The sequence below is a fragment of the Mizuhopecten yessoensis genome, unplaced genomic scaffold (genome assembly GCF_002113885.1).
Source record: "Mizuhopecten yessoensis strain PY_sf001 unplaced genomic scaffold, ASM211388v2 scaffold6277, whole genome shotgun sequence".
Taxonomy (NCBI): Eukaryota; Metazoa; Mollusca; class Bivalvia; order Pectinida; family Pectinidae; genus Mizuhopecten; species Mizuhopecten yessoensis.
In genome coordinates this window covers 137,145-164,243 of record NW_018406469.1, presented here as the reverse complement: position 1 = coordinate 164,243, position 27,099 = coordinate 137,145, and the positions used below count along the sequence as shown (strand labels likewise).

Genomic DNA, 27,099 nt, shown 5'->3' with positions numbered 1-27,099 from the left:
TTCTTTTCCTTATATTTTTATAAAGGCCATTTTTAGCAAATTCATAATCAGGGCTGTTTAATTCAGGTACTACAGCCTCTGTGTCTCTGTAGAATGCTCAAAGTCTTTGGGTCCCTGTGTTAAGCACTATAGCCTTTCCTTTCCTGTGCTCAGTACTTTAGTCTATGTTTTTGCTGGGCCAATTAGTACTACAGTCTTTGAGTCCATGTGTTAATTTCTGTAGTCCTGTATTCCTGTGTGAAGTACTACAGTCCTGTATTGCTGGGCAAGGTACTACAGTCTTTGAGTCCCTGTGCTCAGTACTGTAGTCTGTAGTCCTGTGTTTAGTACTACAGTCTTTTTGAGTCCCTGTGTTCAGTACTGTAGTCCTGTATTGCTGAGCCAAGTACTACAGTCTTTGAGTCCCTGTGTTCAGTACTGTAGTCTGTAGTCCTGTGTTTAGTACTACAGTCTTTGAGTCCCTGTGTTCAGTACTGTAGTCCTGTATTCCTGTGTTAAGTACTACAGTCTTTGAGTCCCTGTGTTCAGTACTACAGTCTTTGAGTCCCTGTGTTCAGTACTACAGTCTTTTAGTCCCTGTGTTCAGTACTACAGTCTTTAAGTGCCTGTGTTCAGTACTACAGTCTTTAAGTCCCTGTGTTCAGTACTACAGTCTTTAAGTCCCTGTGTTCAGTACTACAGTCTTTAAGTCCCCGTGTGAAGTACTACAGTCTTTAAGTCCCTGTGTTCAGTTCTGTAGTCCTGTATTCCTGTGTCAAACCCCTGTCACACTAGGGCTGCGTTCCCACAGCGTCCAAGAAAAATCCAGAACGCCGATCTGCGCGCAGTGGAATCGCAAGCATTGCCACGGCAACGCAGAGGCATCGCCAGTGAACGCGGTGAGTTAGCATGGAATAGCACTTTGACCATGGCCAAAACAAACACCGTCGCTCGGCGTTCTGATAAGAGCGCAGTGGGATTGCTGTGAGGTCGTCGTAGCAGCGCAGTTAGGTCTCCTACAATGCCACAGGATCGACGCAGGCACGCACAGAGGTCGCAGTGTGAATGCAATGGTTATCGTTGGCGCTTGCACGGCGATCGTACGGTGTTCTCTGAGGTGACACTGTGTCTCTACCGCGCTAATACGCGCCATGACAACTCGATGCAAGCAGTGGAAGCGCCATGAGAGCGCAGACAATCACCAACTAGAACTCCGTAGGAAAGCGGTATAACGCCATGGAGCGCTGTAGAAACGCCAAGGTCACTGTGAGAACCCCTTGACATTGCCATCTTCATGAAAAATATCAATTTTTCCTGTGATCTCACGGCGCTCTGGGAAATTTAACAACGCCTTGCAATCGCAGTGGCAACGCGGCTAGGTGTGACATGGGCTTTAAGTACTACAGTCTCTGCGTTCCTGTGTTCAGTACTGTAGTCCTGTATTAAGTACTACAGTCTCTGCGTTCCTGTGTTCAATACTACAGTCATTAAGTCCCTGTGTTCTTTACTGTAGTCCTGTATTGCTGTGTGAAGTACTGCAGCCTTTGGTTCCCCAGCTCCTTTGTTTGTATGCCTGAACCCTGACATTCCCTCATACAATACCCCTAGAGAGTTGTATAGACCTTGGATGTGTGATGTAATCGTAACACAAAAGCCCTGCCATCACACTAACAGTAGAATCACCCTGAGGAGGTTGTATCTGATGTAACATCATTGGTTTACCATGCCAGGGGTGGATTGGTTAAGGGGGGGGGNGGGGGGGTGTGAAATGGAATTAATTTGTAATTGATTGTGTATTTTACATAATTATAGCTGTTGACTATGTATGGGCTTTCTTTGTCATTCTTATGTATGTATATAATAGTTCTGACCCAGATATGGGAGACTGGGTTAATTTGTCTGTAACATAAATGATGAAGTAGGCAATGATATAGGAGGTCTAATGTTGTTATGTATTAGCAATTTAAGAATTTCTATATTGAGACACTGAATGTTTGATAATGTATTCATTACTTTGCATTGCTGTAGGTATTACACAATCATAGTTTAAAATGATATAATCTTGCTCAAGATAACTGCTGGCTAAGAGCTACATAAATTTCATGTAATAGCTGCCAGACTGACTCACAATTACATGAGTAGCATTGTCTTATCTCCTAAATTTTGTATGCCAATGTATATTTGGGATGATAAGGTATAGTATAAGGCTAGACTTTTTGGTAGTTGAAAAAAATACTTGCAAATCAAATTATTGTCATCCATAAAAAAACTTGTTTAGTATATAATTTCTTCCCTAAAACAAATTGACTCTAGTCCTGGCCCTGTTAACGGTTGCTGTTTAAACACATATATTGGGATGGGAGTGATAAAGCTGCACTTTCAGAAGAAATCAGTTCACCTTAAGCTTGTAATAAAAGATATACTTGCATCTTGTGCTATATTGGTGATATGACCTTGCTCCTTGCTATAATGTTGATATGACCTTGCCCCTTGCTATACTGTTGATATGACCAAGTCCCTTGCTATATTATTGATATGACCTTGCCTCTTGCTATATTATTGATAAGACCTTGCCTTGCCCCTTGCTATACTGTTGATATTACCTTGCCTCTTGCTATAGTGTTGATATGCCCTTGCCTCTTGCTATATTGTTGATATGACCATGCCTTGCCCCTTGCTATACTGTTGATATTACCTTGCCTCTTGCTATACTGTTGATATGACCTTGCCTTGCCCCTTGCTATACTGTTGATATTACCTTGCCTCTTGCTATACTGTTGATATGACCTTGCCTCTTGCTATATTGTTGATATGACCTTGCCTTGCCCCTTGCTATACTGTTGATATGACCTTGCCTCTTGCTATATTGTTGAGATTGCTTGGCCCTTGCTATATTTTTTATCTGATTTTGCCTGTGGTATTACATTAACGGTGACATGACCTTGACCTGCCTATGGTATATTATTAATGGTGACATGACCTTGACCTGTGTTTCAGGCTATGAAGACATACCACACGTACCAGTCAGAAAGTAAGCAGGCTGAGGCCAAGCTCAAGGCTGTGGAGACTCAGAAATCCAAACTGGAGGTCCAGCTCTCAGGCAAAAATGTCTCAAATAACCGCAAACTTAAAAGCTTTATGCGTCAGACGGAGAAGGTGAGTTGGGCGTGTTGATTAATGTAAGGGGTTTGAGGAAGCTTAGTATTTGGGGAATTCAGTGTAGCTTCATGTTACACAATCGTAGATGTATTGTTACACAATACAGAATGGGTAACTACCAAGGTGTTTCAGTTTGGTTATTTGAAGAGAAAGCAAAGTGGGAAGTTAAATACGAGATTCATCATGGTTAGTAGAAAATACATTTATTATCAACAAGAAATTCATTGAAAAACGTCCATTTCAATTTCTGAATGAAATTGGGAATCACAGTAGGTTATTGGTAAAAATATTGGTCATGAAAGAATATCAGAGCCAGCGATTGAGAGACAGGGTTGTAGTATATTTTTTGTTGATGAAAAGAAGATGTTACTACAGAAATTTATAATTTCTTTAAAAGAATCAAAATGTTAAATTATTCATATTTTTTTTTCATTTCAATTTATTAGAAGTAAGACTTTTTAAGTATGTAGCGGTCCTTTAATCTCAAAGACGATGAAAAAAGAGAATTTTATGTGTATGTTGGTATTTTAGGGATTGCATAAATCAGTATCTCCTTGAGATCAGTGACCTTAACATTGTGATAAGGTCACTGAGCAAGGTTACGCATGTAAGGGGTGAACCAGGCTAGGGCTTCCACAAATAGACCTCCTCCCCTCATCTATCACAGGGTATGGGAATGAACTTACTCACACCGGTAAAATAAGCCTGCTGTGAGGGTTATAAATAGATTGTATTACCACACGATGGTTGAAACACATGCTCTGACAGATTCACTATGTTTTTCTGTGGTGTATACTGAGGTAAAACGATAACCAACTTTCACACACACAAACCACTAATGAACAAAAAAACAGATGTAAACAAACGGGTAAATGTTCTGTGATACACAAAATCTGTTACAGTTTCTGTTCAATTCTGGGTACAATTGTAATGGTTCATTGAATGCATCACACACACAAAAAGAGGATTATTTTCATTCAATTTATAAATAAAATGTAATTATTTAACTTGGACTAAGATTTATCAGGTAGTTTTAATTGTATTAACAAGTTTGGCACTGGCGAAATAGCATTGTGTTTAAAATGAAACATTAATGCGTTTGTACGTATGCATGAAGTTATTAATTTTCAATTTTTCTATTACTATTTATGATTCACAGGTATTATCATCTGACACTAGTTTAATGTTCTATTTCTCTTCCCCAGAGGCAAGCCAAATACTCCGAGAACAAACTGAAGGCCTTGAAAGCAAGAAATGACTACCTTCTCTGTATAGAAGCAGCCAATGCGGCCATCAACAAATACTTTTCCGACGACATATCAGACCTGATGGATGTAAGTGTTTAAGTCCGACAAGGGTTAATTAGCGATATATGTACCTGTCCACTAGGGTAAAACATTTGTTGTACCGACATCATTTTTCCAGCAGCATTTTTGCATTACAAAGGGACTTAATGATATGTTAAGATAGACGTACACATTCTCAAACAAATTGTAAACTGGGAACACAATGGCTGTGCTGGTAAATTATTTAAAGGCTGCTATATCAGGGATATAACCTGGTACTTTTTATTTATTTATAAATACGGTATTGATAAGTATAATAATTAGAAAAAAACTTACATGAATATTTTTAAAATTTGTTCTAATACTATCAGGTTCTTCTCATTTTACCACATTATCTTTTCAATCATCAAGGCCCGAACTTTAACAGAGCCCTGCTACTCATGATATAAATCCCTGTTGCTATGATAGTATAGATCTATGTACATTTATATATAGCTCCTGTTTCTACAGCAGTGTGCATAAATGTCTGTTTCTGTGGCAGTAGATATTAATGTCTGTTTCTGTGGCAGTAGATATAAATGTCTGTTTCGGTGGCAGTAGATATAAATTCTGTTTCGGTGGCAGTAGATATAAATGTCTGTTTCTGTGGCTGTAGATATAAATGTCTGTTTCTGTGGCAGTAGATTTAAATGTCTGTTTCGGTGGCAGTAGATATTAATGTCTGTTTCGGTGGCAGTAGATATAAATGTCTGTTTCTGTGGCAGTAGATTTAAATGTCTGTTTCGGTGGCAGTAGATATTAATGTCTGTTTCTGTGGCAGTATATATAAATGTCTGTTTCTGTGGCAGTAGATATAAATTTCTGTTTCTGTGGCAGTAGATCTTAATGTCTGTTTCTGTGGCAGTAGATATAAATGTCTGTTTATGTGGCAGTAGATATTAATGTCTGTTTCTGTGGCAGTAGATATAAATGTCTTTTTCTGTGGCAGTAGATATAAATGTCTGTTTCTGTTGCAGTAGATATTAATGTCTGTTTCTGTGGCAGTAGATATTAATGTCTATTTCTGTGGCAGTAGATATTAATGTCTGTTTCTGTGGCAGTATATATAAATGTCTGTTTCTGTGGCAGTAGATATAAATTTCTGTTTCTGTGGCAGTAGATCTTAATGTCTGTTTCTGTGGCAGTAGATATAAATGTCTTTTTCTGTGGCAGTAGATATAAATGTCTGTTTCTGTGACAGTAGATATTAATGTCTGTTTCTGTGGCAGTATATATTAATGTCTGTTTCTGTGGCAGTAGATATAAATGTCTGTTTATGTGGCAGTAGATATTAATGTCTGTTTCTGTGGCAGTATATATAAATGTCTGTTTCTGTGGCAGTAGATATAAATGTCTTTTTCTGTGGCAGTAGATATAAATGTCTGTTTGTGTGGCAGTAGATATTAATGTCTGTTTCTGTGGCAGTAGATATAAATGTCTTTTTCTGTGGCAGTAGATATAAATGTCTGTTTGTGTGGCAGTAGATATTAATGTCTGTTTCTGTGGCAGTAGATATTAATGTCTGTTTCTGTGGCAGTGTATGGACTTTGGATACCATAACTCGGTGAAGAACTCCATGCTGATGTACCAGAACCTTCACAAGAACCTAAGTAGGTGTCACCAGCAAAGTGTCGACATCGTTCAGAAATGTGTGGCCGAGCTGGATGCCCAGTCAGACAAACAACGCTTCATTGAGCTCCAAAATGCTGCCTTCATGCTGCCAAAAAAATTTGAATTTCAGCCGTGTAGAGGGGATGAGGTAGGTTCCTAGACTTGGTTCTAAGCAAATCAAACTTCCTATTCATTTAATTTAATTCATTTTCTATCAGAACTATGAAATACATTGGTGGTTAGTCACATCTGATCATGAAGGAGTTTAAGCAAAATTTAGTGTGATTCACCATGTAAAGTTACCCAGATCTTATAAAAGTAATAGAGTTATGGGTGACAAAGAATGGAAAACTGGAAAACCTTAGGTTTGGTGTACTAATGTATATTTTCTGGATATCAACCTAATGTGTGCTTACGTCTTACAGGTCCAACAAATTAGTGCTCAAAAACCGGTACAGGATGATATCCTCCAAAGACACCGTGCCATACAAGAACGTCTTGTCGACCTCCGACTAGAAAATGATGAGGTAGGTAGTAGTGTAAACATTGTTGATATACATGCAAGATTTTGATAAAAAAAAAATGTTAAGCAAAATAATTCTTCGACAAATTTCAGTGGTTTTAGTGACAAAGTGATTTATATAGAGACCATTATTTGTTTAACAGACGTGGAAGACTCTGGAGGCGACGGAGAAATCACTTAACGACAAAATCAATGTGGCTGACTATGACGTCTCAAGCTTCTTTCTGGACGAGAATCAACCACCACGCTCACCTCACGAAGCGGCCAAGCTCCGAGGGGACCGAGTGGAGGTGGAGGGCTTCTACTTAGAGGTAATTGTTGATACTCTCGGTAAGAAGGGGGGAATCACATTGGAGGATTGGAGGGGTGGAGAATCAATAGGGAGAAAAAAGGGCGGGATCACTAAGGAGGTAAGGGGAGTTGGTCATAAGGAATTTTGTCTTTTGATATAAAGAGAGAAAATATAATAGATTGAGTATGTTTCTCATGCAATGAATTAACAATCTAGCACCAGTTCAGTTTTGTTAAAAAACATTTGCACAATAAGGTCACTGGTGTCATACTATGTGTAGACGGAGAACAACAGTCACTGACCAGTTAAAACCATAGGTTATTTGAACTTTTTTATATTGATGAACATTTTCTTGTTTCATTTCAATGGGTTATTTATTTGTTTTAATAGCTTTGACATGAAATTTTTATTTGCAGAAATTCCGGTCCTACACATTAAGCTGTAACAGAATTTCACGACTCCAGGCCAAACAAAGTGCAATACAGAAATCTGTGGGCGACAATCTGTCAAACACTGGGTAAGTCTCGGTATCATTACAGAAATCTGTGGGTGACAATCTGTCAAACACTGGGTAAGTCTTGGTTATCATTACAGAAATCTGTGGGTGACAATCTGTCAAACACTGGGTAAGTCTCGGTAATCAATACAGAAATCTGTGGGTGACAATCTGTCAAACACTGGGTAAGTCTCGTTATCGTTAAAGAAATCTGTGGGTGACAATCTGTCAAACACAGGGTAAGACTCGTTATCAATACAGAAATCTGTGGGCGACAATCTGTCAAACACTGGGTAAGTCTCGTTATCGTTACAGAAATCTGTGGGTGAAAATCCGTCAAACACTGGGTAAGTCTCGTTATCGTTACAGAAATCTGGGCGACAATCTGTCAAACACTGGGTAAGTTTCGTTATTGTTACAGAAATCTGTGGGTGACAATCTGTCAAACACTGGGTAGGTCTCGTTATCGTTACAGAAATCTGTGGGTGACAATCTGTCAAACACTGGGTAAGTCTCGTTATCAATACAGAAATCTGTGGGTGACAATCTGTCAAACACAGGGTAAGACTCGTTATCAATACAGAAATCAGGGCAACAATCTGTCAAACACTGGGTAAGTCTCGTAATCGTTACAGAAATCTGTGGGTGACAATCTGTCAAACACAGGGTAAGTTTCGTTATCGTTACAGAAATCTGTGGGCGACAATCTGTCAAATACAGGGTAAGTCTCGGTATCATTACAGAAATCTGTGGGCGACAATCTGTCAAACACAGGGTAGTCTCGGTATCATAACAGAAATCTGTGGGTGACAATCTGTCAAACACAGGGTAAGTCTCGGTAATCCCTATACAAAGCCCTAAAAGGAACAGACATCATCAAATTGCTATTCTGTAAATGTTTTCTGGTTTAACTAATTTTCAATACCATTTATTTTGTTTTTAACAAGTCTAAATCAAACATCGATAAATTTGGAACATGAGAATTTCGATAATGATATCATTGTATTTTTTATAGGCGACCACCGTCACTACCACCAAAGCCAAAAAAGCGAAGGATAGGGCGTAGTCAAATGGTAGGACAACCCAAGTTGTTTGGGGGCAGTCTGGAGGAATATATAGAGGTGAGTCCTGGATTCAGTTCTGTTTATTATGTCTCCCCTTCGATTGTCTTAATTCTGGTTCTTCTTCACTAATACAATGTAATAATTTCTTGTCTGGGCTGTAACTTTTTAACCGTTAAAGATACCTCGATGATTCTTGCAGTTATACCTGCATCACCCACAAATGATGTGCAGTGCACTGTGACCTTTACCTCAATATAAAAGGTTAAAAAAGCGCACACTTTTCATTTGCAACTTTGAAACTGCGAGGGAACTCTAATCTCATGCATCAAATATACATATTGGCTAAGTAGGGTAGCAAAAACATATCTCTAGTTGGTATTTGGAGCAGTCTGGATTAGTTAATAGAAGTTTTAATGGGATTACCAAGGTAAGCTGTGTTTGGGTGTACTATAATGTGTCAAATATTTGTACCCACTTAGTACCCACAGTATGATCTGTCTTTGTCCTCTTAAGATATCTGGCCACTTCTGTGGTTAAATTGTTTAGTAATCTGACAGTGTTATGTAACCGTTTCCACAGACAGATGTTTTTGATGTTGATAAAGCCCGCCTACATTTATAGTGCAATCTACTGGCAATGATATTCTCGTGATTATCCGGATCTTTGATGAAGTCTGGCTACATTTACATTTCAGGCTACTGGTAATGATATTCCACTGATTATCAGGAGCTGTATACGAGCCATCAACCTTTATGGTGAGTTCTTAGAACGTGGAGAGCCAAAGCTTCTGGACTAACCAGGAATCAACTTTCATTTCCAAACTGAAAGTTGTTAACATTTACAATGTCAGTAAACTGAAGTAGAATTTGTTTTTATCATTAATGAAATGTGTTTCCTTTATAAATGATGAGTTTGAATATTAAAATCTAGTGATGAAGTTTCTAATATAAACAAGGGAACAAAAAGAATAAATTTATGACTAGCATACAATTGTTACCTGGACAAGTTGGTTTTATCAGTGATGTGACTTATTTACTCTGTTTCTACCTGTACAGGTATGCACCATCAAGGTATATTCCGTATCTCAGGTGCTCAGGTAGAAATCAACGAACATAAGGTAGAATTTGAAAAAGGTGAGTTTGATGTTCTTTTCTTTCAATGCAGAAGTGAATTTCATTTCAGAGACTTATTCAAAGTCCTTGATTGTAGCAGTATTGTATTTATATCTTGTCAAATTTGTTTTGTGGTGTTTTATTTCAACATCTCATGAAAGCATAATTTAAAAACTTATAAATTCAGCTACCTTAAAAATGAAAATATCTAACTGTTGATAAATTATTTAGTAATTCATCTAAAAGGTCTTCTTTAATCAAGAACTTGATCATGTTGTGTTATAAAAATATCTGTAGATCGCTGGATTTATGGATTTTTGATAAAATAGACCCGATACTTGTAGTTTTCTACGTTCTAAGTTCACCTGACCCTATGGTTACTATACTCTGTTTGATGTTTATTTTTCTACCTGATTAATATTACCTATGTCAATTACTTTTTCTACCTGATTAATATTACCTATGTCAATTACTTTTTCTACCTGATTAATATTACCTGTGTCAATTATTTTTTCTACCTGATTAATATTACCTATGTCAATTACTTTTTCTACCTGATTAATATTACCTATGTCAATGTTATCTGTCTGTTCTCCCCTATATAATTGCCTGTCTGTTCGTCCAGGCCACGACCCCCTGGTCGACGTTGACCCCAGTGACATTAACTCGGTGGCAGGCGTGCTGAAGGCGTACTTTAGGGAGCTGAGAGAACCCCTCTTTCCACTGCCACTATTTGATGAGCTCATAGACGGCAGCAGTAAGTAATTATGTACAGGTCAAAGGTCAGCAGGATAAAAAATAGAATAAAATCATACTTTACAGATATAGATTATGAAAAAACAACTCTAAACATTCTTCTATAGGGTGCTCATATTTCTGACAGCTGTCATTAACTTCCATGCTGACTGGTAATTGTTAAATGGAGTTAAAGAGTTAAATGGCAGATGAATCAAATAGTTCAGCGTTAAATGGCAGGTGAATCAAATAGTTCAGCGTTAAATGGCAGATGAATCAAATAGTTCATCGTTAAATGGCAGGTGAATCAAATAGTTCAGCTGATAGATCCCAGAGTTGCATTACTGAATTTATCCAAACATAAGCCCAGAGAGCCAACATATAGCATCTTTCTCAAATTAGGGGGTTGGGCTTCTAGCAGGACTTGCTGGAAAGCATTAGCGTTTGTAGATCTGAGAAATATTACATTGCTTTACAAGAGTTTGTAGATCTGAGATGAATTACATTGCTTTACAAGAGTTTGTAGATCTGAGATGTATTACATTGCTTTACATGGGTTTGTAGATCTGAGATGTATTACGTTGCTTTACAAGGGTTTGTAGATCTGAGATGTATTACATTGCTTTACATGGGTTTGTAGATCTGAGATGTATTACCTTGCTTTACAAGGGTTTGTAGATCTGAGATGTATTACCTTGCTTTACAAGGGTTTGTAGATCTGAGATGGATTACATTGCTTTACAAGGGTTTGTAGATCTGAGATGTATTACGTTGCTTTACAAGGGTTTGTAGATCTGAGATGTATTACGTTGCTTTACAAGGGTTTGTAGATCTGAGATGTATTACGTTGCTTTACAAGGGTTTGTAGATCTGAGATGTATAACATTGCTTTACAAGGGTTTGTAGATGTGAGATGTATTACATTGCTTTACAAGGCTTTGTAGATCTGAGATGTATTACATTGCGTTACAAGGGTTTGTAGATCTGAGATGTATTACATTGCGTTACAAGGGTTTGTAGATCTGAGATGTATTACGTTGCTTTACAAGGGTTTGTAGATCTGAGATGGATTACATTGCTTTACAAGGGTTTGTAGATCTGAGATGGATTACATTGCTTTACAAGGGTTTGTAGATATGAGATGTATTACATTGCTTTACAAGAGTTTGTAGATCTGAGATGAATTACATTGCTTTACAAGGGTTTGTAGATCTGAGATGTATTACATTGCTTTACAAGGGTTTGTGGTGATGGGAATTGCTTCAAAATTCATAACTGATCATCACTATTTCACAAAAGTCTTGAAACTTTATATGATCAAACATAGAAAAACAAAATCGATTGTTTATAAAGGTGTAACGACTTATCATCGATTAAATAGATAAACTGGAACAGCACTGATATTTCTGTGACTTATTACCTTGCCTAACGAGTAACCGTAATGTGTTACAGAGCTTGATGACCAACACCGATGGGAGAAGATCAAGGAACTCTTGTCCTCACTGCCACGTGCTATTCTCATCGTGATGAAGTATCTCTTCTCCTTCCTCAACCAGTGAGTTTCATCTTCTATATCAAATTACAAGGAGAATCAATTAGGAATTCAAATATGTATATCACAACTGTTTGTTCAGGTTTATCTATACAAGTAATAAGTATATTGTATACTGTAGAATCATTTATTTTCGTGGGGTTAAAATTTCATGGTTTTCATATACTAGCCTGTTTAAGGGTCATTATATTAAGCTGAATTACCCCCTATCTATATAATACCAAATATATGTTTAAGTGGGGATTTAATCTCGTGGATTTTGTTATAAAATAAATGAAATTTAATGTCCCACAAAAAATTATGATTTTACAGTACCAGGAAACTTTCCCTCAGTCAAATATTCGTCTTTCGCCGATAAAATCCATGTTCGCCTATTGTTAATATCTCCCTTTACATGTAATTTCTATATAATGTATGTTGAGCACTAATATTCGCTGTCGTGATAAATATGCCCTTTTTGGGGAAATGAACAAGGCAAAAGTTGAACTGGCAAAACTTTTCAAGTATACAGTATTCATGTTATTGCTCATATGCTTATTCAAATCCTTGCAAATGAATCGTTAAAAATAAGTATTTCTGAAAAGTTACCTACAGTATGGAATTATAATGAACAGAATTTCTTTTTAGATTCAGAACATAAAAAAGACAAACCTACTCTTAATATGGCTGACCACATTTGTATCAGCAACTGACTTTCCGCATTTCTTTGACAGTCTGTCTGAGTACTCCGACGAGAACATGATGGATGCCTATAACTTGGCCATCTGTTTCGGCCCCACACTCTTACCCATCCCACCAGACCGTGATCAGGTATCGTACCAGAGCAATGTTCATGAGGTCATCAAGACCATCATCATCCACCAGGAGGATATCTACTCTAACTACGAAAACTCTGTCGTCTACGAGAAGTGTATCCTGGAGACATCTCGGTACGGTGTTATAGAAATATCCTGGTCAGGTTTCGATATCACTGAGATACTGAATTTTTCCTTGGCTAATCAAAACCTGGCATGTCCTGAAATGAGCATAACTGTTAATCGGACGTAAAACACAAACCACCAAACGAAACCTTGGCTGATCTTTGATATGATCTTCCATATACCTTACAAAATGGTGAAGACTATAGCTCTTACTCTACTAGAAGTGAACACTAAGTGTTAGTGATATTGATAAAGCCTAATGATCAGGAATATAATGTTAAGCGTCTGCCTATAAAAGGATAGATATGGCCAAGATACTGTGTATTTGATTTTACTGTTAAAGGGCACAGTGACTCTTGATTAATTATTTATCCAGTATTCATACACTACGGAAAAAACCCAAAATAAACATAGACTTAATAATGTTAAATTGGTGTGAAAAATATCTCATTTTGAAAACTTAAATGATTTCTTTTAATTATTTTAGGGATACCACAGATGATGTTACAGAAGACGAGGATGAAACAAGCTCAATACGCAGCAATGAGGATGAAGATGATGATGGTGAGCTGGGTTATGTAGTAGATGTCCTATAGACTATCTGGAACTGTATCTCTATCTAGTGTCCCCACAAGACTGGGATTTTCCCACTGACGGGCTCAGATTGTCTGTTCAGAATATACCTAATAGCCAGTTGTAACTATGATCTGACCCTGAGGGAAGTCTACAGCAGAAGGGGACAGATAACAGTCCTCCTACACCTGTAATATACCAGGTAGATTATCAGTGTAATATATCAGGTAGATAATCAGTGTAACACACCTGTAATATACAAGGTAAATAATCAGTGTAACACACCTGTAATATATCAGGTAGATAATCAGTGTAACACACCTGTAATGTATCAGGTAGATAATCAGTGTAACACACCTGTAATATATCAGGTAGATATTCAGTATAACACACCTGTAATATATCAGGTAGATAATCAGTGTAACACACCTGTAATACTACAGGTTAATTATTTGCAATATTAGGGAAATTTTCTTGCAAATTCAGCAAAACTACTGCAATTGGAAAGATGGCTAATGAATGCGACATCTTTGTTACTGTGGCACTTACAGATATCCTTTATCTAAAAGCAGAGATAATAAACCTTGCGTTAATTTTGCCTGGAATTCACCAGGTGTGGGAGGACTGTATTGATATTGTATGGACAGACGTATCTATAATCTATATTGTCAATGTAGTGTACAAATTGTAACAGAGGTCTGAAAAAGTAAAAAGACCGGTATATGTGACAAAATGGACAGCACAACATTAAAGTCAGTTAGCTAGCGGAGTGAATAATTGTAGGAGGAGGATCTTCCAAGTTTTCATGTAATTCACTACTAATTCCACATTTTGTTACCAATCATACAAGCTATGGAACCTTCTACTGCCTCTCCCTACTCCCTGCATTCTAAAGTCAGGCTTGGCGCTGATATCTGCCTTCACCTGGAATATAGTTCAGCTTTGGCTTGAAGACATGAATCTTACTTTCCTGTATAGTGTAAAACAAGTTGATAACAAAGACTGTGGGACAAAAACAGTTGTTTGTTGTACATATTATCACATGTAGATCACTCAAATGTGCGAATATTGTAAATATAGGTACAATAACATCCGGGATTTGAAGATTAATAGTTCTAGATATAACTTTCTTGTTATTAGTGTTTTGAACTTCTATTTTACTGTATACCTCGGCTATTAGATGTTAAAATCTACAGTTTGTAGGGCGCAGTTGAGGTGATGTAAAAATGTATCAATATGATATTGGCTATGCCAGGAATAAGCTGTAGATAGCTATCAGTGTGTTGCCCGGTCAAGTGAGTGATTTAGATGAAGAAAGCTATAGATATGGTTCTACTAGCCATTATATCTAGACAGCCATCGATATGTGTTTGGTTCAAGGAGTGATTAAGATGTAGAAAGATAGGGACAAGGGCTGCAGTGACAGATTCACCTGGATTTTTTTCCTGAGATATTGAGAGAATACCTGTAAATCACTTGCATAGCATCAGGCAGATTTATATCCTTGTTCATTCAGAAGAGTCTGTCACTAAATATAATGTGGATATTTTTTTTCAGCAATTGAACAAAATTTAGTCATAGAAATTTTCTTTCCCGACTTTAAATCTTTGATAACATGAATAATTGGTTGGAAGTACTTCATCAAATATAATTCCACGAACATTGAGACAAAGGGAGGTAATTGTTGCATGACTTTGAGGCTGTGGGTTACTGTGGGGTTTAGTGTCCTGACCGCTATCTTCTGATTTCCAGGCTCTGCGCTAGGTAAGAATGTAAGACTCCCTGCTCATCTTCAGTTCTCCCCAAAGAATTTATCATCATTTGCATATGTATCAATCTTTTAGTTTAAATGCAGAACTTTCATTCTTCGCCTGCTGAACAGTTTTAAAAGTTTCTCTTTACATACAAGTCAGGTTTTGTTCAGCTATTACAAATACTTTAAATGATAATTGAATTTTGATTAAGCTATTCTTAAGTTTTTATTTGGCATAGCTAGCCATTTAGTTATCGCTCATGACTTGTCAAATTTGACATCATTACATTGTGAAGTCATTAAAAAAACCATGTCCTCCTCCAGCTGTAATTATTATTTAGTTGACAATCGTTTTGGTTTGTTTGAACTAAAAAAAATAACTACGGTAAAACAGCAGTTTACAGAATGTCTGAGTTCTGCATTGCTTGTGACTTAATCTTATTTGGATTTGGTTGGTGGTCATTGAGTCCTGATCATTACTGTGGTTGTTGTAGTACAGACGCTGGGCAGGGAGATTGGCTTAAATGTAACCTGAATGTATGTATGATGATGTGTCTAATAAACCTGATCGAAGGCACAACAGTTCATCTCAGTTGTAACATATGTAAATTGATGAAATTGATGGAGTTGTGATAAATAATTCTTATGTAGCTAGACTTTTAATGAATGGTTAATGCATCCAAGTGATTGTTTACACTCAATGTTGTCATCCCTGATTTGTAATGAATTTGCTTCTTTCTGTTGAATTCCTCTGAGCAGGTGATATCTGTAGATTAGATGTTTAAATTGTCTCCCTTTGTGATGGCATGTGCTGGTTCAACATTTCGACTAACTACATCAATTCATACACAAAATATAAAAACAAATTTGGTTGATATGAAAACTAAACTCATCAGTGTCCTATCGTCGGTTTATAGGAAAAAACTTGTATTGTATTACATGATTTGTTTCCATGGTAACTAGATGAGAGCTGAGAAGGCTGTGTGAAAGGTGCGCAGTAGTTATACATTAGTTGCTACTAATTTGCCCTGCTTTGTACAGGATTAAGAGGTCGCAGCTGCATGGCTTCCAATATAAGCACAAAGATCATGGATGTGTAATATCGTACCACACCGCTCTGTCGTAACGCTTACCTGGGTGTATGGCTGTATAGACGGGATAAAACTATTTATCAGATACCATACTGTGTACAGTGGAACTCGGCTATTACTCACAGAATCTTACGTACCAGATAATGATATTTCAGAAATGAATATAAAAAACATTGTTTTGATGTTTTTCTTAATCACATGTCTGTATTTACCAGGTTCCACTGTTTAGCAGACTTAACTACAGCAGATATTACCAGTATCTTAACCCTTTCAACCCTATGTAACTTTAGCAGACTCTACCATGCATTGATGTGGATGAGTCCATTATGGTCTACAGTGGTGAAAGGGTTAATAAAACTAGAACTACAGTATACATGACCAGTATTTATGTATAATATAGGTTTAACAACAGCAGACATTAGCAATATTTGTATTAAAGTATTATATATGAAATTCTTTACTAAGCTCACTAAAAGAGTTTTTGCTACCTATCTATATGCTAAGTGGAAGTGTCACAAGTTGTTCCTACCTTTTATTGCTTCAGTTCAATGTTTCTTGGTGATGCAGGTGAAATTTTGGACAAAGATTCCAATGTCTGCAGTCAGATAAGAATAGATGGTTATTGTGATATTTAACAGAATGGAAAGATTTCTACATGAAATCAGAGAAATCTTAAGTCGCAGGTAGGAAGCTTGTGCATCATAATGTATGCCAGCACACCTGAGTTAAGCCCTAAGGCGACTACTGACAGAATTCAGGCTTTGTTCCACACTACAACACTCATTAAATAAATTCACAGAAGGTTACATTTGAAAACAGAATTGATATAATAGTATTTTGAGAAACTACCTGTCGAGCCTATATATGAGCTACTGGTCGTAGGGTGTTGCTAAATTATGATACAGGTACATGTATCCTGAACAGGTCATCTTAATCACATACGTACAGTGGATTTGACTTTTGTGTATTGTCTACTGTTTTTTTCTTCAGATTCAGAAATCTTTGAAGCTCTAGCTCTCTTTGATTTCACCGGGCGTACAGAGCGGGAGCTTTCCTTCAAAAAGGGAGATAACTTGATAATTTACAACAAGATGTCGACCGATTGGTGGGAGGGCTGCTTCAACGGCAAGGAGGGTCTGATCCCGGACAAGTACATCTCCCTCAAACACCCGTACGTATTTACAAAACCTTCACATCAGTTTCATACATCTGTATGCTAATCTTTTATTTCACAAGATGAAACATGTTCACACTTATTTGTGATGAGACTATATAAAAGAACAATACAATGTATCAAAACTAGATTGAAGTACATTTGGCATTATACATAATTTTAATTTCTGTTTGCTGTTATGTAAATTCCAGACAAATGATTAAGTCTTACAATGAGATGTCTCTGATCAAACTAAACACACACAAAATAAATCAGATGATACTTGACCAGATAAATCTTGCATACATTTAATGAGAATACATTTAATTTAAAATGATTTTTCAAGATATCTTTTGCGATATCATTATGGAACATTACATTTAGGAGTTGAGTTGTCTGTGTCTTGTTAGCTTTGCAGAATACACTTATTTGTGAAATTTCAACTCTTTTATTTCAAATTTAAATGTTTTGCCATAACATATATACAATCTTCTACACTACACTTAACTACATTTTAAATTTCTGATTTAAATCTTTCTGATGAAGGCATGTTTCACAACTAACCACACATACCTTTCTAGCCCTACTAGTCGTGAGCCGTCAACATCATGACCTGAAGGTATGATAGAGGTATCAATTCGGGAACTTGTTTTTCCTTTAAAAATGAAAAATTGGCACCTCGTGATTATCATATCATAAATGTTATAACTTCACTTCCTTGTATAACAGAAATTGTTATTCAAACATATATGATTTAATAGATATGCACATGCATGGAAATACGGACTGATTTAAGACTGTAGCTGATCTATTGGATATATCCTTGACACTCTACTCCTATATAATTAAGGGCTATACACTCTGATGTAATTGAGGGCTATACACTCTGATATAATTGAGGGCTATACACTCTAATATAATTGAGGGCTATACACTGATATAACTGAGGGCTATACACTGATATAATTGAGGGCTATACACTGATATAATTGAGGGCTATACACTGATATAATTGAGGGCTATACACTCTGATATAATTGAGGGCTATATACTCTGATATAATTGAGGGCTATACACTGATGTAATTGAGGGCTATACACTCTGATATAATTGAGGGCTATACACACTGATATAATTGAGGGCTATACACTCTGATATAACTGAGGGCTATACACTCTCATATAATTGAGGGCTATACACTCTGATGTAATTGAGGGCTATACTCTCTGATATAATTGAGGGCTATACACTCTGATGTCATTGAGGGCTATACACTGATATAACTTAGGGCTATACACTGATATAATTGAGGGCTATACGCTCTGATATAATTGAGGGCTATATACTCTGATATAATTGAGGGCTATACACTGATGTAATTGAGGGCTATACACTCTGATATAATTGAGGGGTATATACTCTGATATAATTGAGGGCTATACACTGATATAGTTGAGGGCTATACACTCTGATATAATTGAGGGCTATATGCTCTGATATAATTGAGGGCTATACACTGATGTAATTGAGGGCTATACACTCTGATATAATTGAGGGCTGTACACTGATATCATTGAGGGCTATACACTGATATAATTGAGGGCTATAACACTGATATAACTGAGGGCTATACACTCTGATATAATTGAGGGCTATACACTCTAATATAATTGAGGGCTATACACTGATATAACTTAGGGCTATACACTGATATAATTGAGGGCTATACTCTCTGATATAACTGAGGGCTATACACTCTGATAAAATTGAGGGCTATACACTCTGATATAACTGAGGGCTATACTGATATAATTGAGGGCTATACACTGATATAAATGAGGGCTATACACTGATATAATTGAGGGCTATGCACTCTGATATAATTGAGGGCTATACACTCTGATATAAATGAGGGCTATACACTGATAAAACTGAGGGCTATACACTGATATAATTGAGGGCTATACTCTCTGATATAACTGAGGGCTATATACTCTGATATATCTGAGGGCTATACACTCTGATATAATTGAGGGCTATATGCTCTGATATAATTGAGGGCTATACACTGATGTAATTGAGGGCTATACACTCTGATATAATTGAGGGGTATATACTCTGATATAATTGAGGGCTATACACTGATGTAATTGAGGGCTATACACTCTGATATAATTGAGGGGTATATACTCTGATATAATTGAGGGCTATACACTGATATAATTGAGGACTATACACTCTGATATAATTGAGGGCTATATACTCTGATATAATTGAGGGATATACACTGATGTAATTGAGGGCTATACACTCTGATATAATTGAGGGCTATACACTGATATAATTGAGGGCTATAACACTGATATAAGTGAGGGCTATACACTGATATAACTGAGGGCTATACACTCTGATATAATTGAGGGCTATACACTGATATAATTGAGGGCTATAAACTCTGATATAATTGAGGGCTATACACTCTGATATAATTGAGGGCTATACACTGATATAATTGAGGGCTATACACTCTGATATAATTGAGGGCTATACACTCTGATATAATTGAGGGCTATACACTCTGATAAAACTGAGGGCTATACACTCTGATAAAACTGAGGGCTATACACACTGATATAACTGAGGGCTATACACTCTGATATAACTGAGGGCTATACTAAATTCACAATGCATATATATACTTTATAACACGTGGCATGGAACCAACTATCATCTAATTGTTTCAAAATATTTCATTTGTGTCGTGTAATGTTTCTTTTATATATTTCTTTTGTTTTGTACTTCAGATAAATAATGTATACAGTGTAGTATAAACATTATAATTGTATGACTTTCCTGCAATCTTGTTGAAAAGTGAAGAAATAAGATGGAATTTTTTTATTTACTTATACTTTTTTCAACCATAATATATAGTCACTAAGATTTACAAATTATTCAAAGTGTTTGCAAATGTAAATATTGTCGAAAGATTTGACGTTATTCGTATTAAGATAAGAAAGTTCCTTTTCTTATCCATTGTAACATGTTGACAGCTTAGTGTACCATCTATAACAGCATGGATATTTCATTTGTACATTTGTTTCTTTTATTTCAAATTGAAAATATCTACATATAAAACTTAGGTACCTTCAAAAATACTTTTTGAAAGTTGTAACTGTAAGAAATATTATATCGGTGTTTTGGTCCAAAAAAAATTGTTTTAAGTGTGAAGAACAACCAATCTGCATAATGCTAGTATGTTTTGTAGATAGAGTTGAAGCCCTTTAATAATCCAATTTTGTAAATTTCATAAACAAGCAAATCTAAACACAGTCGCTAAATAAGTGGTTCATTCAAGAAAATGGACAGTTTAACAGTACCACCCTTCTACACAGCATATCATCAATATAGGACTCTTTTTGAGAAATTAATTGTCAAATGAAATAAAGGCGCATCAAATATTGCTAAAACATATAACATCAACCTGTCTGTCAGCGCTTTACTGAATCTTAACAAATGGGACTATTTTATGTAAGTAACTTTTAAAACTGAGGGAAACATTAATTTAGTGACTATTATAATAAATTTAGGAAATAATGAACATTATTTATTCTTACATGTAGAGGTAACATTTATGTAACACTTACTTTACTTACAGACCAGATGACAAGAAGAGCCACTCTGATGACGATCGTTCCATTTCCCTGTCGTCGCTCCCAGCGCGGAAGCAGCCGAGTGTTGGAGAAGACTTCACCCTGGAGAAATCAGTATCCCAGCCCAACATATCCATCAAAGACATGTCATCATCTGCTGGGATGAGCCCCGCCCCCTCTCCCCAGACAACGCCCCGCTCATCTAACACACCCTCAACCCAGGACCCTGCCCCAGCAGGCGTATGTGAGAGCACGCCAATCCTGTCCATAACCCCGGACGGGCGCCTGGAGATGAAACGTCAGCTGTCCACGCCCGATCCCATCACAGAGGAGATGAGTGCAGATATAGACAATGCTTTGGCCGAGGTTGTATCAGGACTGAAGTCTTTGGAGATGCAGCAACGTGGTGACAAACGCATGAGTCTGCCACTTACAAAGCAGAAAGCCACACCCAAGCACACTCCTGATCTGGTGCTTGACCTTCCTGAGGGGTCAAACTCCTCTCCCCAGGAAGGCAGTGGTCCTGACAGTCCCACCAACACAGTTGCCGACAGGTTTGCCCAGTCCAACCAGGGTACGCTCAAAAAAGCGAGCTCCATGCCCCGTAACATCAACCCTCCGACTGTCAGCGTTGGCGGTGTCATGAGTTCTAGTGTAACAAGTAGTCACGGAGAACCAATAACCTTTGACCCCTCATATCTGACAGAGCAGCCTGTGTTCTCTACATTTGCACAAGGGCGTAGAGGTGTGAACCCTAACCGTTCCAAAAGTCTGACTGACCGTGGGCCTTTGGATCTCAGTGTCTCTAACAAACAGGCCCCGGTGCCAGTCCTGCCCCCTGTACCAGTGCTTCCTCTTTCCCACAGCATTCCCTCCGTTGGGGGTGTGACTCCACCCCCTGTGGCAGACAAACCCAAACCCCCCATCAAAGTAAAGCCCCCCGTGATGAAGAAGCCCACACGGTCCCCTGAGGTTCAGCGCCGTTTCCCTCCCCCTGCCCCCACACCACAGGACTGAGTCTTCCAGTGAGTTAGTGATGAATAACTGTGGACCTATGTCAAAAGTAGTATAGCTGCATAGCCAGTGCGCTGGAAGTTATGCTGCTTCAGCAGTGCTCAGGACGTTATGCTGCTTCAACAGTAAGCCTGCAATGCCTGTTGTATTATAAGTGGGACCCCCACACATGCTGGTATATAGTAGTTTATGCTCCAGTGTGTGTGAGGAGCCATGTACTCTGTTCCTCGGTACAACTGTACTAGACTCTGTGAACATGGATAAGTGATCTGACATTTTTATTTAGGAAATTATTACAGAATTTTTATATATATACACATTATTGAATGAAATCAGCATGTACTCTTATGATTTTGTGATGCCAAATCTGTCCTAATATGGAAAGATGCATAATATTTGTATGATTTTATAACGGCATTGCTTTACCCTAACCTTGGACTGTGCCTGTCCCAGTGTTTTGTGTGGAGGCGAGTGATGACACCAGAAGGATTCGTGTTTTTGTACCAGGTTGTCTTCAGTGACAACATGCTATTCTGGTCTGTGTCGTAGCTAACATTACTGTGCAATATGAAGATTTTATTTCTCGTTCGCTGCTTTAAACAATGTTACTAGGTGATTCGCTGTGAAACTGAGTAATGTGCTGGGTTACTGTTTGATAAATTGTGTAATTTAGTGACATGCTGTGTTACTAGTTCCTAAGTGATACACTTGATTTACTGCTTTAACCAAAGTTACTGGGTGTTATGCTGTGTGTTACTTATTGATACATGTTACTTAGCAGTACACTGTGTTACTGTGTGATACACTGTGTTACTGGGTGATGCACTGTGTTACTGTGTGATACACTGTGTTACTATGTGATACACTGTGTTACTGGGTGATACACTGTTACTGGGTGATATACTGTGTTACTATGTGATACACTGTGTTACTATGTGATACACTCTGTTACTATGTGATACACTGTGTTACTATGTGATTCACTGTGTTACTGGGTGATACACTGTTACTGGGTGATATACTGTGTTACTATGTGATACACTGTGTTCCTATGTGATACACTGTGTTACTGGGTGATACACTCTGTTACTATGTGATACACTGTGTTACTATGTGATTCACTGTGTTACTGGGTGATACACTGTTACTGGGTGATATACTGTGTTACTATGTGATCCACTGTGTTACTATGTGATACACTGTGTTACTATGCGATACACTGTGTTACTATGTGATACACTGTGTTACTGGGTGATACACTGTGTTACTATGTGATACACTGTTACTGGGTGATGCACTCTGTTACTATGTGATACACTGTGTTACTGGGTGATACACTGTGTTACTATGTGATACACTGTTACTATGTGATACACTGTGTTACTATGTGATACACTCTGTTACTATGTGATACACTGTGTTACTGGGTGATACACTGTGTTACTATGTGATACACTGTGTTACTGGGTGATACACTGTGTTACTGGGTGATACACTGTGTTACTGTGTGATACACTGTGTTACTATGTGATGCACTGTGTTACTATGTGATACACTGTGTTACTGGGTGATACACTGTGTTACTAAGTGATACACTTTGTTACTGGGTGATACACTGTGAACTACTCTTTATATATTTGGGGTTTTATTGGGGACCTGAGAGATTTGGAATCAGGTTGCTGAAAAGGGATTGTGAGGATTGTACTGTATTTCATGAATATGAACTGACTCAGCAGAAAAATCCTCAGCAAAGGACAGGAAATGTTAAGTTAATGTAACATGGCCTAAACTATGAGGATAGCTGTGTCTATGTAACGATTATAGTGCATTTTAGAGGTTTTGAACAAATGTGCCAAAATATTTGACATGAAAACAGGTCAACTTGTCAAAATAACCAAATACAGTATAAAGTAGAGGTCACAGCAAGGGCCACAACTCTTGATAACACTATAATCCCATACATTAGTATGTGTTCTCATTTATTAAAAGGGGAGAGGGTAAAATGAGCAGAGCTGTCATTAACTTATCATTGATAGTAGAGTTCAGTATATAAAAGGGTCCAACAAAACATTAAGGATACTTATAAATGTAGTTATAACCTTTATATACCCTGGTAGCTCCATTTTCTCAGTCGTCCTCAACTCGGAAGACAAAACTAACTCAAATTGTATTGGATGTTTGTATTTGTAACATGATTTATTTCTGTCATTGTATTGCCAACACCAAAAACTTTCATAAAAATGAGATCCTCAAGTTAGGAACTGCTCCATGATGTAGATGATTGTGACACTAGATGTCTACCTAAAGGTGTCTTTAAGATGGCGAAGTAGCGGTGCTTCTTCTTCTTCCAATAATCTGCATACCACATGTGGCATATTATCACAGGTGAGAATATAAATATTTTGGAGGTTTTACAAATGGTTAAGTACTGTTGGTATGGGGTTTATAGGCAGTCATATGTATGTATAATTGACAGTAAAAGAGATTGCAGACAATAACTATTGTATCACAGTATTTAAGTAAGATTGTACATGTACTCTTCCAGAGCAGTGTGGTACTGTGGATGTATATCAAGCATTATGGAGTTATTTAGGTAGGTACTAATTGTCTAAGTTATAACCCACAGGGACATGCCCAACTCCTGCATTAACCCATATACTACGACCTAGTAAGATAACAGGATATTAATACTTAAATGATTTTCATATTGCAATTTTTTCTCCAAAAATTCTACAATCACTTTTCTGTTTTTTCTTCTTTCAATTGTCCCTTGGATGTGTATGTTATTCATTCTTGACCCGAGTCTTTAAAAAAGTGCAGCTACACATTTCAAGAAAATGTGTAGTCATGGAGACAGGATTATCATTATTATTATTAAAAGAAGATATACATGTGTCAGTATCTATTATAAAAAAAAAATGTTAATTGGAAATTATTGGGAAACAAAATTTTGATTAATCCGTTTTGTATTGGTTGTGATTTTGTAAATCGATTCAAACTGTTTGTCAAAATTTGAGGTTTCTTTAATTATACTGGATAAACATCAATATTGGGTTGTAGACGGGCGGCCTGGCTACTCTACAACATCCTACTGTAAGATTTCCCACTAAAAAGGAAATATAATTAGCGTTGATCCATTGCCGGGTTGAGTTAGCCTGGCTGCCCTGTACCTGAGGAGTGTATTGTGTATGTGTTTTATCTCTATACAGTTTCAATATTATTTGAAGAAACTTAACCAAGGTGCTTATATCATCATCTACCATGTATATTGTTTGTCTTTAGTGTTTTAATCAGGTTTCATATGACTTGAATTGGATGTTTGAAGTACGGGAACAATTTACATCTGTGTAAGTACAATCAGATACATGTAAGACTGCAGATAATCGAATTAGCTAACACACCGACTCGTTAAATTACCAAAGCAGAACATTCTTAGGGAGCTTTTCAATGTACAAATGATCAGAAATTTCATCAATGTAAAAACTATCACAAAATTCATCAATATGAAAACTATTACTATGAGAGCAGGTTCTGTGTAGTAGACACTTGTGTATGTAGTAATACATGGATGTGTGGGTGTATGTTTATGTGTGTGGGTGTGTGTGTATGTAAGTAGTTTGTATTGAGTCTATGTAGGTGTCTTTTCATTATAACTGAACTAAGTGGATGTTAGAGTAAGGGCTTGCTTGTCTCTACACACTGTTAAATTAGTTTGTTTTAAAGTGCGATACAGTGTTTACAATACAGGAACATGTCTGGGAATGCACTGTAATATATACGGTAATCTATTCAGATTGTAATATGATTCAGTGTATCAGTATTTTACCAACACTGTAATACTTTGTATTGTACAATGATACATTGTATCAATACTTTACTACATCATTGGATGAAGCTGTGTATGATGTATGAATTTTTGGTACAATGTACTATTCTAGGATACATTGTTGTATGATACAGTATAAGACTATACTATATAATACTGTATGATACATTGTAAGACTGTACTATATAATACTGTATGATACAGTGTAAGACTATACTTTATAATACTGTATGATACAGTGTAAGACTACTATATAATACTGTATGATACATTGTAAGACTTTACTATATAATACTGTATGATACAGTGTAAGACTGTTTTATATAATACTGTATGATACAGTGTAAGACTGTACTATATAATACTGGATAATACATTGTTAGACTATACTATATAATACTGTATGATACAGTTTAAGACTATACTATATAATACTGTATGATACATTGTAAGACTGTACTATATAACACTGTATGATACAGAGTAAGACTGCACTATATAATACTGTATGATACATTGTAAGACTGTACTATATAATACTGTACGATACAGTGTAAGACTGTACTATATAATACTGGATAATACATTGTTAGACTATACTATATAATACTGTTGATTATATAGTATAGTCTAACAATGTATTATACAGTATTATATAGTACAGTCTTACACTGTATCGTACAGTATTATATAGTACAGTCTTACAATGTATCATACAGTATTATATAGTGCAGTCTTACCCTGTATCATACAGTATTATATAGTACAGTCTTACACTTTATCATACAGTATTATATAGTATAGTCTTAAACTGTATCATACAGTATTATATAGTATAGTCTTACACTGTATCATACAGTATTATATAGTACAGTTTTACACTGTATCATACAGTATTATATAGTACAGTTTTACACTGTATCATACAGTATTATATAGTACAGTTTTACACTGTATCATACAGTATTATATAGTACAGTCTTACAATGTATCATACAGTATTATATAGTATAGTCTTACACTGTATCATACAGTATTATATAATACTGTATGATACAGTGTAAGACTACTATATAATACTGTATGATTCATTGTAAGACTGTACTATATAATACTGTACGATACAGTGTAAGACTGTACTATATAATACTGTATGATACAGTGTAAGACTGTACTATATAATACTGTATAATACATTGTTAGACTATACTATATAATACTGTTGATTATCTATCATGATTACTAATGATAATTAAACAGTTTTCCATCAT

General features: G+C 36.6%; 1 protein-coding gene across 6 annotated transcripts in view; it reads left to right on the top strand.

Moving 5' to 3' along the window:
• Window positions 1-25,996, top strand: part of LOC110451884 (SLIT-ROBO Rho GTPase-activating protein 1-like) — a 118,591-nt gene extending 92,595 nt beyond the window's left edge. For 5 of the 6 annotated variants that reach the window (XM_021500109.1, XM_021500110.1, XM_021500107.1 and 2 more), the window contains exons 5-20: window positions 2,977-3,135; window positions 4,344-4,472; window positions 6,001-6,222; window positions 6,500-6,601; window positions 6,741-6,908; window positions 7,306-7,406; window positions 8,401-8,506; window positions 9,144-9,204; window positions 9,505-9,582; window positions 10,187-10,318; window positions 11,749-11,851; window positions 12,562-12,777; window positions 13,256-13,332; window positions 15,094-15,105; window positions 17,176-17,356; window positions 20,994-25,996. In XM_021500109.1, coding sequence (XP_021355784.1) covers window positions 2,977-3,135; window positions 4,344-4,472; window positions 6,001-6,222; window positions 6,500-6,601; window positions 6,741-6,908; window positions 7,306-7,406; window positions 8,401-8,506; window positions 9,144-9,204; window positions 9,505-9,582; window positions 10,187-10,318; window positions 11,749-11,851; window positions 12,562-12,777; window positions 13,256-13,332; window positions 15,094-15,105; window positions 17,176-17,356; window positions 20,994-22,005 — 2,859 coding nt within the window. In that variant the 3' untranslated portion in view covers window positions 22,006-25,996. The remainder of the gene's footprint in view (window positions 1-2,976; window positions 3,136-4,343; window positions 4,473-6,000; window positions 6,223-6,499; window positions 6,602-6,740; window positions 6,909-7,305; window positions 7,407-8,400; window positions 8,507-9,143; window positions 9,205-9,504; window positions 9,583-10,186; window positions 10,319-11,748; window positions 11,852-12,561; window positions 12,778-13,255; window positions 13,333-15,093; window positions 15,106-17,175; window positions 17,357-20,993) is intronic. The other variant, XM_021500105.1, reaches the window with a different exon arrangement.
• Window positions 25,997-27,099: the final 1,103 nt, after the last annotated feature.